We start from the raw sequence: 19266 nt of genomic DNA on the forward strand, positions 1-19266 counted from the left end.
CTGCTACTAGACAACCTAGTTTGGAAAATAATGAGAAGTTTTCAGATGTTACACAGAATCAGATACGCTGCAGTGTGTGTGCAGAGCTCTTAAGTCCAACAAGATCTCTTTAATTCCCAGAAACAGACAGAGCAGCAGAGCTGATCACTGACGGTTATTTTACTCTATATTTTCATACAGTGTTGAGGTGGACTCACACAAGTTGAAGTGGAGAGTTGTTAGGAACCAGCCGAGTTACAATTCCTTCTCTCTGACACCAATCACTACTCTGATCAACGTCTTGAACTGAAAGACTCTGGGTTGCAGTCCCACAGTTGCCGTTACAAACCCATGATTGACTGTAACCACACGAGACGTAATTTAACTTGTAGCGAAGGATCACCTGTAGATTTAAAATAATGGTGTCTTAAATATTATGAAATTTTCAAAGTTGGAGTTAAGAATGACAGAATCTTAACTTACTGAGACCGATCCGTCTGCAGGAGTTTCATTTGAGTAATAGGTCATTATTGTGCCATAAAAATGAGGAGCTTGAGTTCTGCTGACCAGCAGCAGCAGCAGCAACACAGGGAGCAACATGATGAAGGAGTCCTCTAAATAAAGACTGAATTTTCAGACTTTTATACTGTCCTGAACAATCTCCTCTCTACTTCCTCTTCTTTGGTTTATTTGCATTTATACAAAAAGACCATCTGCTTGTGGAAATGTTATGGATACCATGACTGATGCAATACCACTCCTTGGCCAATGAGAACTCAAAGGAACATCACCATACAGCACAAGATCCTTCTGCTCAAGAAGGCACAGGTACAGGTCTGAGTTTGCCAGTGAACATACACTCACCAGCCACTTTATTAGGTACACCTGTCCAATTGCTCAGCACATGGCAGCAACTCAGTGTATGTCCACAGACAGGTTCAAGCTGATAGAACAGCAACAGTAACTCAAATAACCACTCGTTATAAGCGAGGTATGCAGAACAGCATCTCTGACCGCACAACACGTCAAACCTTGAGGCGGATTGGCTACAGCAGCAGAAGACCACACCGGGTGCCACTCCTGTCAGCTAAGAACAGGAAACTGAGGCTACAATTCACACAGGCTCACCAAAATTGGACAATAGAAGATTGAAAAATTTTGCCTGGTCTGATGAGTCTCGATTTCTGCCGCGACATTCGGACGGTAGGGTCAGAATTTGGCATCAACAACATGAAAGATCCATCCTGTCTTGTATCAATGGTTCAGGCTGGTGGTGGTAGTGCAGGGGGGTGGGGGATATTTTCCTGGCACACTTTGGGCCCATTAGTACCAATTGAGCATTGTGTCAACGCCACAGCCTACCTGAGTATTGTTGCTGACCATGTCCATCCCTTTATGACCACAGTGTACCAATCTTCTGATGGCTACTTCCAGGAGGATAACGCACCATGTCATAAAGGACGAATCATCTCAGACTGGTTTCTTGAACACGACAATGAGTTCACTGTACTCGAATGGCCTCCACAGTCACCAGTTCTCAATCCAATAGAGCACCTTTGGGATGTGGTGGAATGGATGTACAGCCTACAAATTTGCAGCAACTGCATGATGCTATCATGTCAATATGGACCAGACTCTCTGAGTAATGTTTCCAGTACCTTATTGAATCTATGCCACAAAGGATTAAGGCAGTTCTGAAGGCAAAAGGGGGTCCAACCCGGTACTCGCAAGGTGTACCTAATAAAGTGGCTGTTAAGTGTAAATGTGGACCAGATGGGACCCTGTGGCACGATTCCAGTCATTACAGTGGAGCGTGTCACCAATGGTGTTGTTGGAGACTGTAGTCCCAACTGTATTCAGATCATTAACAAGCTCCTCCTTTGTTGCCATGGGATGACTCCTCACCTTTCTCATGATCATCCTCATCCCATGAGGTATTATCCACACTAAGGATTTATACTTCTTTTATTTCTGAATAATGGCAACAATCTTCTTACCAAGTATCTTGCTGATGGTCTTGTACCTTATTCCAGGTACCCTGATGTCCTTTGACAGCTCTTTGGTTTCACCCATGGTGGTGGAGAGGATTTTGTGGACAGGTGGGCCTTTTAGACATAACAGGTTGGGATCAGGAGTGTATGAAATGATTCATTAGTTGATTGACTGTGATGTGTGTCTCATAAGGGCACATAATCATCTGTGAGACGAAGGGAATCAAATACTAATTTCACTCAATGACAAAAAAAACATAACTTGTATGTAGTGTGTTTATTTCATTTAGCAAATTCACAAAATCAGCAGGTGATCAAGTGATTATTTTTCACGTTGTTCATCTACTGGAGCCATGGCAGGTATGTTTTAAGTGTTTTAGGGTTTTGTTTTTTTCTACCATTACTTTTGATTTGGTCAGATGGCTCTTAGTTAAAATGTTAAAAGTCAAGTTAAGTAAACGTAATATGCATTCTCTCAAGGAAATAATTTTGTTGTGGTTTTCTTAAGGTGTTAACAATTCCATTATCTCAAGATATCCAAGTTTTTTTTTATCTTGAGCTAACAAAATTTCATTTTTTTAAAAAACAAAACAAAACTGGCTTTTAGTATTCGTTACAAAATAAAAAAAGTAAAAAAATAAAAAATAAAACGTCAATTTTCATCCTTTAGCTGCTGAGACACTTAAAAATGATAAATAACAGTAAAGTTTTGATCAGTGATGGATGTTTGATGGTGTGAAAATTTTAACTCAATTGTCCTGATCTGCCTGATACCTGCCGAACTTTCTGATTTGGGCGAGACAGTCTCGGAACTTCTCCCCCTGTCCCCCTCTCCTCCACCTCAGCACAGATTTACTCTTTAACCTGAACAGCATTATTGTGAATATTTTTAGGTTTTCATGCTAATACAAAAGGTCTTCTACTGTACCGAAGCTTAGACTGGAACAACTGTTAAATCACCTAAATCTCATTTTTCTTCATGTAATTCTCATCTCCTCATCCAGTTCAAAGTTCACAGATTACAATGCTGAAATTATTAATTATAAAATTAAAAAATCATTGCATAAGATAAAATCTTAACAGGAAACCGGAGTACCAGGAGTGAACCCATGTGACACAGGGAGAACATGTAAACTCCACCCAGAAAGGCCCCAGGCTGGGATGCAATCCTGCAACCTTCTTGCTGGGTGGTGACAGCTCTAACCACTCTGCTCTGTGCCGCCTCACTGAAGCCCATGATATTTAAAAACAATGTCATCCCTTATGTTGGTGGAGTATCTGAAAAAAACTGAAAGGATTTTATCCAAATGCAGCATATGAAACCATTTATTTTTTTTTACTTCACAAACTACAAGGACACCACTATGTCCTCACAATTCCAAATGTCCCCACAGCTTGAAGTGTGTTCATGCAAAATGTCTTCATATTTAACATTTACAAGCATACATTCACACAGATAGATAGATAGATAGATAGATAGATAGATAGATAGATAGATAGATAGATAGATAGATAGATAGATAGATAGATAGATAGATAGATAGATAGACAGACAGACTGATTGATTCTCTGTCTATCAATTGTTAAAGGACTCGTCTGGACAGAGATCTCTGATTTGTTCCTCAGATCTGTTGGAGACAGATCTTTCAGTTAGCCTCAGTCGACTGAAGCCTTGACTCTTTTAATTTAGCCACTAAAAATAATTTTTGACTCACAAAAAACTTGTTCAAGAGACTTTTTTCAGCAAAATAATGTTTAGTGCATTTATTATTTATTTCTGAGTTTTAAGTTTCAATTGATTGAAAGTTATCCTTGAGCCACCACAAGAGCTACACCTAACCCCCAACACACACACACACACACTTCCTGTAATAATGTCCACAATCACATATGAGTATATCAGTCCTTTGAAGGTTCCTCTTAATTTTACTACTTTTCACTGAAACATAAAGTTTATTTACATTGAAAATATAAGTAAAAAAAAATTACAGTTTGTTTTTTTTAAAAAACTAAAGAAATAAAATTTCCCTTTGACGTGGTTAAGAATTTAATATTGTCACATAAAATAACTCCTCACTGTGGCTCCCTTTACTTTTTGTTTGCAACATGAAAATATACAAATACAAGAATAACAGATTTTAGAAAATAATTTGAATTGATAAACAAGTGTGGAAAAATAAGGCAAAGATGATGGAAGACATTGAAAAACTGTTATTTTCAATGAAATAAGGACAAACATTTAAAGAGATAGTAGATTATCATTAATTTGACTTAAAAATAGTTCAAGATTAAATAAAGTAACACACAATTATTTATAATATTTCAAACATGCTATTATTTGCAAACATATGTAATAAAATGTTTAAACTTCCTTGTTAAGAAAAACAAAATAAAAGAAAGGAAAAGAAACAAGTTAAATCCAAATTTATAGAAACATTTCCCTGCAGACAGTTGATGTGTTCTCACGATTAGCCACTAGGGGGTGCTGTTGTTGAGACTTTCACTGAACCATTGCTCAGAAGGCTTACACTTATGTGTGCTGGCAGCCCTCGTTTAATCAATTCATCTTTAACCTGGAAAAGAAAACACAGGTTGTTGCTGAGATAAAATCAGTACCACATCATAAACATGACTGATCGTATCTGATCATATTTTATATCTGAACTATCATCCCAACCAGTTGAACCAGTTCAAACTGTGATTGTGATTCTTTGAACTAAAAGCAAGGAAGTTACTAACCAGTTTTTCAATGATCTCCTTGTTTTTCTCCAGTGACATTGTAGTTGAGATCTTTAGCTTTAGAGAATTAAGAAACCCTAGAAGCACAGAGATTTAACATTGTGTCACAATTAGAGGCGTTCAAGTACAGTTCTGTTACTGACAAATACAGCGCTGACTCTAAGACATCAACCTAACTCCGGTCAAACTTACGGGGTGGTGGTGGTGGAGGTGGTGATGGTGTTGTTGTTGGTGGTGATGGTGTTGGTGGTGATGGTGTTGTTGGTGGTGGGTTGATGTTGGTGGTGATGGTGTTGGTGGTGATGGTGTTGTTGGTGGTGGTTGGTCTGTAAAGGGAAGAGCAGATAAGCAGGATCAGTAAAAAAAACGCTGAGATTTTAAAAATGTGACACAAGAAGAACTCCACTTACCTATAAGAACTGCAACACAACGAAGCTCAGACTGATACAGAATATTGGAATAGCTGTGGAAACAAGTCAGAACAGTATTTTTGTTATTGCACTAGTGTAGAAATGTAGTTTAAGAATCTTGTCAAAAATATTTCAATAAACAAATATGCTGATTTAGATTCTCAGTCATCCACAACATGATAACAATAAAGTTTATTTTATCCTATTTTAAATTATCTTATCTCATCCTAAATTTTCTTATCTTGTCCTTTCTTATCTTATCTTATCTTATCTTATCTTATCTTTAAAACAAGTTGAATTAAAGCCAATGGGACTTTTTTTAGTTTTCACAGGAATAGATTTGGTTGTTTTTCTCCAATGTAGAAAGACAACCATCTGGACAACTCTTCAGTCAGAACAACATTATTGTGACCTAAACCTTAAAGCCTTTGTTGATTTCAGGTTTATTCAAACTGAAAGTATTTATAATTGTGAGAAGTTTACAGATGTTAGGTGACTTTTGTTTTCATCAATAAGACATGGCAGACCTTGCATTGATGATTGAAGAGTCGGGCTGCTACTTAAAGGCCTCGTCCACATGGGAATGCTTGCTTTCCAAATTATGATTTCTAAAAATGTTTTCATCCACAAAGAAGTACAGAAAACAAACCAAACACTGTACTACCTATGCCTGGCCTGTATGTGGCGCTGTAACGCTGCCAAGAACGCTCCCAGAAACAGAGAAAGCAGACATGGAGCAGATGCTCCTGCTGTAACTGTATAAATGCAAGAAGAAAAAAGACTAGGATGAAGATTACAAGAGCAGAAACTGAATCCTTTTTGTGGACTGATGACAAAGTTGAACTTGTTTTTGGTCTCACGTTAGATTACCGTTGACTGGGAGTCGTGTTGTCCAAATTTGTGGACATAATGGACAATTTCAGGTCCAGTGTCCAGAGAGATGGCTGGAGGGAAGAAGTTTTCCTCATAATGTTTGTTATTTAAACATGTGTTAGTCTTTTAAAACTTTTCTTTTTTTAGGTGTTTTTTAATGTTTACTTGATGTTTACTGTTGATCTTTTTCTGCAACATTTGCTTTAGTGTTGTTGACAGTTCAGTAAAGTGGGAAAAACATTTTTGACCGTAGATTATTTGGTCTTATAATAAAGGGTTTTCTCTCCTCTATTTGTTTTTCACCAGTCTTATCCCTTCATTGAAGTAATGCAGTATTTGATGGGGGTTTTTTGTAGTTGAAAAACTGGTGTCTGCAACACAAACACTAGCATTTAATCTGTCATTATTTAGGTTGTAGGAGCAAAACATGATTATTTCTGTACATTTTAAATGTTATGTTGATATGAGAAGATACAGACTTTGCCTGGACAACAAAGCAGATGGAGTGGCTTTGTCCACTTTCTCGGTTAGATGGTGTCCATTTCAGGGCGAAGTTTCCTGATCCTGATGTACTCTTGACCACATTGTTTGGTCCACTGAACAGCAGCTCAGTGATCCTTTAACAAACAGGAATAAAAACAGTTTGACAGGTGAAAGGTCCAAAGGTTTCCCTGCGTTCTCAAAGTCAGACTATTTTTCTTCACTCCGTGATCCAAATGGTTAACTTTACAACTTACCTGACGAGAAGCAGTTCTGCACATCACCTTTATGTTAACTTTAAACTTCTTTTAAATGTGTTTTGTTTTCACTCACGTAGACTGAGTTGCCTCTGCCACGATGGGGATTTCCACCGTCTGACTAACAACTGTGTAGATCTGAGCTCTGTTGTCTGGAGTTGGAGGCAGAAATCTGGGCAGATACAGACCTTCAGTGCAGGAAGGTATTGAAGGAACCACTGGAGCAACACAAGAAAGCAACAAACTGAGCCACAATGAAATGAAGAAAATACAAACCTGTTTGTCAACAAAGTGGTCCAACACTTCGACTCAAATGATTCTGCAACAATCTCAGAAAGTAAACCTTTGTGCAGATGCCATGTTCATTTCTTTAGGTGAAACTTTCTGTCCATAATTTACAGAGATTATAAAAATGTGTTTTTTTACTAGATAAAACTCCAACTAGTAGATGTTGAGACATTTGTGCACCAGTATTGAACAGATGCTGTTTTCAGTCTCTGAACAGCAGATCTAACTTCAGAGCAGATCTTTGTGGCTCTAAACCAAATAAATCCTAACAAAGGACTGTACCTTTCAAAAGAAACTGGACGGGTATCTTGCTGATAGCATCGTTGGTGGTTTTCACCTCCTGTGAACCATTAGTGTGAGTCAGATTGATGGTCTGTTTGGGAAATTCCTCCATCATCATCTGGACTGCATATAATGTTTCATTGATACTGGTTGTTGTTGGGCTGAACGACAAAGTACAAGACTGCAAGAGGAAAAACAAATAAAGAATTCACAAAAGGCCAATCAGATTCCTGTGAAACTGAAGAAAAAGAAGAAGGCGGTTATAGTTTCAGCTCAGCACTGGAACAAAAGACAAAACACAAGTTCATTATCTTTGTTTTGTTTTTGTTTTTTTTATTTTGTTTAAACCTGGAAACTGATTTTTTTAAGCCTGTTTTATCTAATTTGAATCCTGAGTTCCAACTGAATTACCGCTCAGAAAACAAGTTGTTGTAATCCTTTTTCCTGTAAAGCTGAACTGCTGAAAATATACATGTAAAAAAGTAGATTTAAGAAACAATTCAATCCCTAAATCAATTTAAAATCATACAGAATTTTAAGAAATATTAAAATTTTTATATTATTATGTAATTTTTGTTTATGTTATTGCTTTTTTCCAAATTGTATTCTATATCTATCTTGAATCTTGTTTAAGAAACAACAAAAAAATGTCAAGGTCAGATTTCACTAAAGAACCATGTGGATCTTGTTCATCCTTCTAACTTGTTCTAGTGGACAACTCCTCTGGTTGCACTTCCTGCTGTTTAGCAGTACTGTTTTCTCATTAGCTACATCTACTGTTCAGAAGAACTGCAGCATCTGAAAAAACAGCAACAAACACTCTGAAAGTGTGCTTCAGCCTGATCATGTGGATTGAACAATATTACATTAAAATGGTTAACTTGTGTTTTATTATTAATAATGTAGAAAATGCATTTACTGCTCACTGCTCAGTTACTGGAGGAGCTTTAAACACATCTGCTGCCTGGTGGTTCTAATAAATTTGCACCAGGCCTCGTTTTTGTGAATTGTTCATCATTTGTGAGTCAGGATTTATGAAAAAGTATTGTGCATTTTTTTGTTAAGTAGTAAATAATTTGTCTCAGTGACTGATAAAGTATCCATTCTTTGTTATTGCATTAAATCTCACTGTTGAATGAATCAAACTCATACTGAATCAGATCGTATCATGATTGAAAGCTATTAAAATTAAAGCAAATAAAAGCATAATCGTATTGTCATTAAAGGCTGACTCATGTTTCAATTAAAGCCTGAATTGTATTGTGAAGAAACCTAACTTGTAACTTGTTTGAATGCTGAATTGTATTTTATTGTTTTTTGCTGTTCATTCATCTTAATGAATCAAGTTGTTGGCAGCATTTCAAGATACATGTCACATTGACCACAGACCAGAGATGAACAACACTACTTCTGCTTCTGTTAGATCGTTATACGCTGCTGTAAGACAATTTTATGATTATATATTCCATTCATCTGTCTAATCTGAGCTGAGATAATCAGTTTTTACTCACTGATGAGAGGCTGAGGACAGACGGTGCTGTGCAGGGTCTACACTCTGACAACGAATCATTTCCATATCTGCATTTAACTTCGTCTCCATCGGGGTCAAAGGCCAACAGGTTAATATTTCTCTGACAGTTAGAAGGAACTCTGAAAGAACAAAAACATAAAATAATTTCACACAAGACTCACAGACTTATTCTTTTTTACTTTAAGTTGATATTGTTTTGGCTGCATTACAATTTGTCTGGGTTCTGATTGATACCTCATCTCCATGTTTATTAACATATGTATTCAAACTGTGCTGTCATTTTGATGTTTATTCCTGTGACAACTAAATAATCAGTGAAAATAACCATAAAGCTGTTCTGAAGGAAGTGGGTAGTCAAATTAACTTGAACAACTTGTTCAGCAAACTTTTCTTCAATTTTTAATTTTTGTTGACAGCTGTCTCCATAGGTGGTAGGAGAATAGATCGAATAGATCGAATAGATAGGCAGAAATGTCCTAGGTGAGGGGCCAGACAAAGTGCAGCCCAAAGATCCCTTATGAAGAACAACATTTTTGAATGCAGTGTTCCCCCTCCCAGATGCAGGTCACTGGGGCCCCACTCTGGAGCCAGGCCTGGAGGTGGGGCACGTTCGCGAGCGCCTGGTGGCCGGGCTTTCACCCATGGAGCCCAACCGGGCGCAGCCCAAAGAGGAGACGTGGGTCCCCCTTCCCATGGGCTCACCACCTATGGGAGGGGCCAAAGGGGTTAGGTGCAATGTGGGATGGGTGGTGGCCGAAGGCGGGGACCTTGGCGGTCTGATCCTCGTCTAGAGAGGCTGCGGCCCTGTGCTTCGCTGGCGACCTACCTCTGTGCAGACGCGCAGCTGCCTTGGGATGGTGCCCAGTGTCTGTTTGCATGCGACTGCTTCTGCCTTCTGGGGCTGGATCCACCTGTCCTTTTGCTCTTGGGTGCTGTAGATTGGGCCTTCTACTGCATCTCCAGGTGGCTAACTAGCATACATGCACCCATATAACATGAATACACCTTTTGTATGTATGTATGTATGTATGCATATGTGTATATATGTGTGAATATATGTTTTATATATATTGTAATTGTTATTATTTAGTTTTATTATTTTTGACTTTTTGCATTTTTTATGTATTTTCATAAGTGTAAATGAGGATCAGTGCCTCCAAATTCACGTACATGTGAAGAATGTATGTATGTGTTTATATGTATATATATATATGCAGTCAGTCTCTCTGCGTCTCTACTACACATACCCTCTCCCCCCACCCCCCGCATGTCTGTCTCTCTACCTTTGCGGGGACTTTCCATTGACTTCCATACATTACTACAGCCTATCTCTGACCCTTACCCTAACCATTACCAGTACATACCTAACCCTAAACCTAAACCAAACCTAAACTCAATTCACACCTCAGTCCTAAACCTAACCCCTAACCCAAAAACATAATTTTTCCTCATGGGGACCAGGCTTTGGTCCCCACAAGGAGCAGTTGGTCCTCACAAGTTAGTATATGTTAGGAAAATTGTCCCCACAACGTAGCCAATACAAGTCCCCGCACACACACACACACACACCTTTGCACACGAACTCACAAACAGTCCTGATAGTTGAAGGTCATATAAACAGGCTGCTATTACAACAATGTAATAGCAATAATCCCTGCAATTGGGATTTTCATCTTGAGATATCCGTATTGCAGAGCAAATCTGTTTTGGCACATGCAGCTATCTTCTCTATATGGTATGCCTGAGATGCCACAACAGGACAAAAATAAATAAATAAAAATAAAAATAAGATGCTTTTTGACTTGCAAATAAAGAACACACTTGGTCAATTCTTGTCAAAACTTCCTTTCTCTTTTTTTATTCTTATGAATTTTGTTGACAGCTGTTTCCTCTAAAAGATAAATAATTTAAAAGAACATCCTTTTAAATGTTCTAATGATCTGTTTTTTGGGGGGGAACATCTGCCTCCACTGAGCACATTTCTCGTCATGACCACTCAGCACTTTTTCTACACCATCTCAATTGTTTCATAAGCGTAAACTCAGTGAGTCCCCCAGTATCAGCATATGGAGATACTGACTGTAATGCAATAAAGCTTCTAATTCCTCAGCCAACATGTGATGCAAAAACTAAAATTACCTTATAGCTGGGAGGATAGTGGTCTGTGGTGATGTGTTGGGTTTGTTGTTGTCAGACCGATTCCTCAGTTCAACGTTCGTCACTGCTCTCCAAGATATAATTTTATTTATGTTAGTTGGCCAACTGCTACTAGACAACCTAGTTTGGAAAATAATGAGAAGTTTTCAGATGTTACACAGAATCAGATACGCTGCAGTGTGTGTGCAGAGCTCTTAAGTCCAACAAGATCTCTTTAATTCCCAGAAACAGACAGAGCAGCAGAGCTGATCACTGACGGTTATTTTACTCTATATTTTTATACAGTGTTGAGGTGGACTCACACAAGTTGAAGTGGAGAGTTGTTAGGAACCAGCCGAGTTACAATTCCTTCTCTCTGACACCAATCACTACTCTGATCAACGTCTTGAACTGAAAGACTCTGGGTTGCAGTCCCACAGTTGCCGCTGCAACCCCATGAATTAGTTTTATTACACCAGGCGTAATTTAACTTGTAGCGAAGGATCACCTGTAGATTTAAAATAATGGTGTCTTAAATATTATGAAATTTTCAAAGTTGGAGTTAAGAATGACAGAATCTTAACTTACTGAGACCGATCCGTCTGCATGAGTTTCATGTGGGTAGTAGGTCATCACTGTGCCATAAAAATGAGAAGCTTGAGTTCTGCTGACCAGCAGCAGCAGCAGCAACACAGGGAGCAACATGATGAAGGAGTCCTCTAAATAAAGACTGAATTTTCAGACACAACATTTATACTTTCCTGAACAATCTCCTCTCTACTTCCTCTTCTTTGGTTTATTTGCATTTATACAAAGAGACCATCTGCTTGTGGAAATGTTATGGATGCAATGACTGATGCAATACCACTCCTTGGCCAATGAGAACGCAGAGGAACATCACCATACAGCACGAGATCCTTCTGCTCAAGAAGGCACAGGTACAGGTCTGAGTTTGCCAGTGAACATAAATGTAGATCAGATGGGACCAGATTGGACCCTGTGGCACGAATCCAGTCATTACAGTGGAGACTGAGGTCCCAACTGTATTCAGACCATTAACAAGCTCGCTTATTCCAGGTACTTGCTCAGATCTACCGTCTTGTCCCTGATGTCCTTTGACCTTTGACAGCTCTTTGGTTTCACCCATGGTGGTGGAGAGGATTTTGTGGACAGGTGGGTCTTATAGACATAACAGGTTGGGATCAGGAGTGTATGAAATGAATCATTAGTTGATTGACTGTGATGTGTGTCCCATAAGGGCATATAATCATTTCTGAGATGAAGGGAATCGAATACTAATTTCTCTCAGTAACAAAAAAATATACGTATTTTGTATGTAGTGTGTTCATTTCATTTAGCAAACTTACAAAATCAGCAGGTGATCAAGTGATTGTTTTCCACGGTGTTCATCCACTGGAGCCATGTTTTGTTTTTAGAGGTTTTTTCTACCATTGCTTTTTATTTGGTCAGTTGGCTTTTAGTTAAAATGTTAAAAGTCAAGTTAAGTAAACGTTTTATTGAAGGATTTTTCTACCAAATGTTTCATACCATGTTTGTCATTACATTTATGCAGGAGGTTTGATATAATTTAGATGACTGTTTTCCTGATTTAGGTATTGGTCTCTACTGTTTTATCTACTGTCAATTATCTTTTTTATTTTTTTACAAAAACTGTTCAACTTCTTACTTCCAGTTTCAATTAAGTTCATTCGTCAGCATTTTATTTAATCTTTCTTCCATTCATACCTTGTTTTTTTCCCTTTTGTAGAGATTTAGTGGATATATTGTGGGTTCCCTTCCCTTTCCAGTGGAGTTAATCACAATTTCACACCCAGTGACAAGCAAAACAACATGAGATAACATAACTTTATTATCAAGACTTAATCAAAATATTGTTTCTCAACATGGGAAAAAAATCACACAGAATCTGTTTAAAACTTTGGTATGAAAGGCAGCGGGTGATATGCATTCCTTCAAGTAAATAATTTTTCTGTGGTTTTCTTAAGCTGTTAACTATTCCATCATCTCAAGACAACCAAGTTTGTTTTATCTTGAGCAAACAAGATGTCATCGAAGAAAAAAAGTTTTTATATTTGTTTATATATTTGTTTAAAAAAAAGATAAGTAAAAAAATTAAAAAATAAAACAAAAGGGTTCTTGTGTTACATTAGGTTTTATCATTTAGCTGCCGAGACATTTAAAAATGATCAATAACAGCAAAGCTTTGATCAGTCATGGATGTTTGCTGGTGTGAAAATTTTAGCTCAACTGTCCTGATCTGCCAAAGAAGAGGAAGAGGAGAATATGTGGATGAAGTGAAGTAGGAGATGGAGAGGGTTGGTGCAGGGTGAAAAAGAGGCAGATAATCCACTGTGGTGAGCCCTAAAGAGAGCAGCTGAAAGAAGAAGATATTAAGGTGGACTTACACTAGTTGAAGAGGAGAGTTGTTGGGAAGCAGCCGAGTTTGGATTCCTTCAGCCTGACAAGATCCATCACTGAGTTTATCAACTATGTTATCAGGAAGGGTCTGGATCTCAGTACCACAGCTGCCAGTGCATAAAGTATGTGCATGTTGTGAGCTGTATTTTAAAGTGAAGCATCACCTGCAGATTTAAAGTAAAGGAATAATAAATAATAAAAATGTAACATTTAGAATAAGGAATTTTAAAATCTCAACTGACTGAGACTGATCCGTTTGCATAAGTTTCCAGTGGGTAGTAGGTCATCATAGTGCCACTAAAGTGAGAAGAATGTCTCTGCACTGACACTGAATTATTAAAGACAAGAGTACTGAATTCATATTTTATAAGTATGCCCTTCATGTACAAGCTCACTTTTTACAAATTTACTACTCCACACATGGAGTATTTGCATATAGGCAAAAAAACAACAACCTGAAAGTACCTAATATGAGGAAATGTGTTATGGCTGAAAGATGAAAATGAGCTACTGGAACAGGAAATTCATGGATGAGGGCAGAGAACTTATCACTGTTGGAAAACTACTGTACAAGCAAGCCCAGAGAGGAGCTACAGTGGTGTGAAAAATTGCTGTCCCCTTCGGAATATCAAACCAATTTAAGTATTAGTCAAAGACAACACAGGTAAACACAAAATGCTATTTTTAAATAAAGATGTTTCTTATTAAGGGAGGAAAAAAAAATCCAAACCTACATGGCCCTGTGTGAAAAAGTGATTGCCCCCCTTGTTAAAACATAACTTATTTGTGGTTTCTCACACCTGAGTTTACTGTCTCTAGCCACACCCAAGCCTGATTATTGGCACACCTGTTCTCAATCAAGACATCACTTAAATAGGACCTGCCTGACAAAGTGTAGTCCACCAAAAGACACATCATGCCGAGATCCAAAGAAATTCAGGAACAATTGAGAAAGAAAGTAATTAAGATCTATCATTCTGGAAAGGGTTATAAAGCCATTTCCAAAGCTTTGGGAATCCAGCGAACCACAGTGAGAGCCATTATCCACAAATGGTGAAGATATGGAACAGTGGTGAACCTTCCCAGGAGTTGCTGGCCACCGAAAACTACTGCGAGAGCACACTGACAACTCATCCAAGAGGTTGCACAAGACCCCAGATCAACATCCAAAGAACTGCAGGCCTCACTTGCCTCTGTTAAGGTCAGTGTTCATGCCTCCACCATCAGAAAGAGACTGGGCAAAAATGGCCTGCATGGCAGAGTTCCTAGACAAAGACCACAGCTGAGCAAAAAGAACATTAAAGTTTGTCTCAAATTTGCCAGAACACATCTTGATGATCCCCAAGACTTTTGGGAAAACATTCTGTGGACTGATGAGACAAAAGTTGAACACTTTGGGAGGTGTGTGTCCCAGTACATCTGACGTAAAAGAAACACTGCATTCCAGAAAAAGAACATTATACCAACAGTAAAATATGGTTAGGGTTTCCTGTGGCATAACCTTAAAAAGGCTGTTCATGCTCGAAAACCCTCCAATGTGGCTGAATTACAACAATTCTGCAAAGATAAGTGGGCCAGAATTCCTCCACAATGCTGTAAAAGACTCATTGCAAGTTATCGCAAACGCTTGGTTGCAGTTGTTGCTGCTAAAGGTGGTCTGACCAGCCATTAGGTTTAGGGGTAAATCCATTTTTCACACAGGGCCGTGGCCAAAACATTTAAGTGTGACAAACATGCAAAAAATCAGGAAATCAGGAAGGGGACAAACAATTTTTCACACCACTATATATGGGAAGGATGTGGTAACTATGGACACTTTGATACCCATCATCCCGATTAACCCAGAAACACCCAAGATACAAACTGCTCTGATGACCAATCTGCCAGTGCTCAGCAGAGTACTCCCATATCTACCTTCCGTCCTGATTTGGCAAGACAGATCCAAAAAAAATTATTTATCAGTCGCACAGTGACCAGGTTGTTTTGAAAATGGCAACAGAGGACGAAAAAAACTCTCTGCTTTGTTTGTTGAGCGAAAATGATAAGCTTGAGAACCACAGACCATCAGCAGCAGCAGCACAGAGAGCAACATGATGAATGAGTCAATGTCTCTGCACTGACACTGAATTATTAAAGACAAGAGCACTGAATTTATACTTTATTAGAACACCCTGTATGTATGACCTCACTTTTTACTTAGCTACTGTTCCACACATGCAATATTTGAATATAGGCATAAAAACAACAACCTGAAAGTACCTAATATGAGGAAATGTGTTATGGCTGAAAGATGAAAATGAGCTACTGGAACAGGAAACTCGTGCATGAGGGCAGAGAACTTATCACTGTTGGAAAACTACTATATGAGCAAGCCCAGAGAGGAGCTATATGGGAAGGATGTGAGAACTATGGACACTTTGATACCCATCATCCTAAATAACTCAGAAACACCTTCAGACCCAAGATACAAACTGCTCTGATGACCTATCTGCCAGTGCTCAGCAGAGTACTCCCACATCTACCAACCGTCTTGATTTGGTATGACAGTTCCAAAACAATTTGTTTATCAGTCGCACAGTGACCAAGTTGTTTGGAAAATGGCAACAGAGGACGAGAAAAACTCTCTGCTTTCTTTGTTGGGCGGGACATTAAAAAACATTCTGATATTAACGGAACATAGTCGAGTGTAAATTTTGCCTAAAGGAATTTTGTCATCACTACAGAACATCAAGCTTAACATATCATTTAAATACAAAATGTGTTGACAGCCCTGATACTGAAGCTACAGCCGTCCTGTAGTAAAATGAGTCTCTGTTGTCCAACTACTCCACAGAGAGTCTCTGCTGTCTCCTGATGGTCCAAACAGTCTACAGAGAGTCTCTGCTGGCTTTTGATGGTCCAACCAGTCCACAGAAAGTCTTCGGTGTCTCCTGATGATCCAACCAGTCCACAGAGTCTTTACTGTTTCCTGATGGTCCAACCAGTCTACAGAGAGTCTTTGGTGACTCCTGATGGTCCAACCAGTCCACAGAGACCAGATGATGGGGTTCAGAGCCAAAATAGGTCAATCTACTTAGGTCAAACAACAAACTCTCTGGTGAAATGGACTACAGCATTATAATAACAATATGTTTAACATATATCAATATTATTATCCTAATTATCATCATCATCATCATTATAAACATAACTTCAAGTCATTAATTTCATTCAAAATCAATGAATAGGTTCAGGTGTGTTTATTCATTGATTCAGCCATCAATCATAATTTATTAGAATTGAAAATCTGCTGCTGGTGCTCTCTGATATGTACAGGTGTCCCTCATTACTGTCATCAGATGTTGGCAGGTATGCACTCGTTGCTGTGACCCCCAAACTGGAAGAGTGGCTCCAACAGATTCCAGGAACAACCGCAGGTCTCTGATAGAGGTAGGAAGTACATGGGACAATGAAACTGAAACACCTGTCATTTTAGTGTGGGAGGTTTCATGGCTAAATTGGACCAGCCTGGTGGCCGATCTTCATTAATTACATATTGCATTGTTAGAGCAGAGTGTGAAGGTTCAATTAACAGGGTAAGAGCAGAGTTTGGCTCAAAATATTGCAATGCACACAACATTATGGGTGACATACCAGAGTTTAAAAGAGGACAAATTGTTGGTGCACGTCTTGCTGGTGCATCTGTGACCAAGACAGCAAGTCTGACATGGTTAAAATTTAATATTAGCACATAAAATAAATCGTCGCTCGCCTTTAATTTTTGTTTGCAACAATTACAAGAAAAATACATTTTTAAAAACAATTCATATTGGTAAACAAATGTGGGAAAAATCCAGGCAAAGATGATGGAAGACATCTGAATAACTTAACGTAACTGAAGGCAGGACAAAAAAGTAAACAGATAGTAATTTACATTCATTTGGTTTAAAAATAGTTGTTCTGTCTTCAAGAACACCTCCACCACAGCACACATTTACACTTTTTAACCTGAACAGCATTATTTTGTGTATTTTCAGGTTTTCATGCTTATACAAAAGGTCTTCTACTGTACCGAAGCTTAGACTGGAACAACTGCTAAATCACATAAATCTCATTTTGCTTCATGTGATTCTCATCTCCTCATCATAAAACTCACAGATTACAATGCTGAAATTAGGATTATATAATAAGAAAAAATCATTGCATAAGATGAAATCTTAACAGTTTTGCTGTTTTTGAAATGCACTAATATTAAAATCATAAGCTTAACATGTGATGCAAAAAAACTGTGTGGACAGGTTGCAAGTCCATCACAGGGACACATGGAGACAAACAACCATTCACGCTCTCACTCACACCCAGGGACAATTTCAAAGTTACTAATTAACGTAACATGCATGTTTTTGGTCTGTGGGAGGAAACCGGAGTACCGGGAGTAAACCCATGTGACACAGGGAGAACATGTAAACTCCACCCAGAAAGGCCCCAGGCTGGGATGCAATCCTGCAACCCTCTTGCTGGGTGGTGACAGCTCTAACAACTCTGCTCTGTGCCACCTCACTGAACCCCATGATATTCATAAACAACGTCATCCCTTATGTTGGTGGAGTATCTGAAAAAACTGAGGATTTTATCCAAATGCAGCATATGAAACCATTTAATTTTTTTTACTTCACAAACTACAAGGACATCACTATGTCCTCACAATTCCAAATGTACCCACAGCTTGAAGTGTGTTCATGCAAAATGTCTTCATATTTAACATTTACAAGCATACACACACACACACACACATACTTGTTTTTCCTACGACGTTAGGACTTGTGTGTAACAACTGACTAGGAGATAGATAGATAGATTACTTTTTCATTACATTACTACTACATACTGCACAAAGTATAAGGACATCACTCTGTCTTCACAATTCCAAATGTCCCCACAGCATAATGTGTCTTCACACAATGTCTTCATATTGAACATTTACAAACACACACACACACACATGTCTGTCTCTCTACCTTTGCAGGGACTTTCCATTGACTTCGATACATTACTACAGCCTAACCCTGACCCTTACCCTTACCCTAACCCTAACCATTACCAGTACATACCTAACCATAGACCAAACCTTAACTCAATTCACACCTTAGTCCTAAACCTAAGCCCTAACCCAGCTTAGTAAGGAGACATTTGCAGGACAATGCCGTATGAATTCCCCAATGATTTATACCGGGACACGGCCCAGCAAAAAACCCAGACACGCCTGAGACAGAAACAGACAAGGCTCCGAAAAGGCCAAAACAGCAACCGAGCAGTTACTGGAATGACCTGGCCGAGGGATTGAACCAACAAACCCATGGTTACAAGAAAGACGCATTAATTGCAAGGCTACACGTTCACTCCTTCACACAGGTGCAGAACTCAGCCTTATCTCCATTCCAGCAGACAGAGTCTGCCCAATTGTACCAGGACACTGCCCAGAAAAAAACCCAGACACGCTTGGGACAGGAAGAGACAAGGCTCAGAAAAGGCCAAAGCAGCAACCGAAATGACCTGGCCAAGGGATTGAACCAACAAACTCACAGTTACAAGACAGACACTTTAATCCCATGGCTACACATTCACTCCTTCACACAGGTGCAGAACTCAGCCTTATCTCCATCCCAGCCAACAGCTCCTCTGAGTGGGCACCCAGCACACGCTTGCCAACCACAGCTGGACAAGCGACTTAGCTCACAAAAAGTTTCAAAGTAAGAACTTTGAGTGACTTTTTATAAGTGCCAAACTTGACCGCAATTTTTCTAAGTGCCAAAAAAAAGTGGTATCTATCTACGTTCTGAAGGGTATATTCGTAGGCCGGGTAAACCTCCACTCCGTGGTTG

The 19266-nt window shown here is 38.8% G+C and overlaps 1 protein-coding gene and 1 long non-coding RNA gene across 2 annotated transcripts; both read right to left on the bottom strand.

The window, feature by feature from the left end:
• Nucleotides 1-3688: 3688 nt before the first annotated feature.
• LOC112450029 lies at nt 3689-4951 on the bottom strand. Its single transcript, XR_003038594.2, has 3 exons — nt 4902-4951; nt 4710-4786; nt 3689-4543 (listed from the first exon to the last, which is right to left on the bottom strand). It is a non-coding gene; the product is annotated as an uncharacterized LOC112450029 (long non-coding RNA).
• Nucleotides 4952-4973: 22 nt separating this feature from the next.
• LOC119617236 lies at nt 4974-12113 on the bottom strand. Its single transcript, XM_037976723.1, has 8 exons — nt 12048-12113; nt 11290-11474; nt 10970-11107; nt 8811-8949; nt 7300-7480; nt 6806-6947; nt 5120-6609; nt 4974-5035 (listed from the first exon to the last, which is right to left on the bottom strand). Exons 1-7 carry the CDS (start codon nt 12111-12113, stop codon nt 6396-6398), a joined length of 1065 nt encoding a protein of 354 aa, XP_037832651.1. The 3' UTR covers nt 4974-5035; nt 5120-6395.
• Between the last annotated feature and the right edge of the window lie 7153 nt (nt 12114-19266).

Source organism: Kryptolebias marmoratus, linkage group LG7 (assembly GCF_001649575.2).
Source record: "Kryptolebias marmoratus isolate JLee-2015 linkage group LG7, ASM164957v2, whole genome shotgun sequence".
Lineage (NCBI taxonomy): Eukaryota > Metazoa > Chordata > Actinopteri > Cyprinodontiformes > Rivulidae > Kryptolebias > Kryptolebias marmoratus.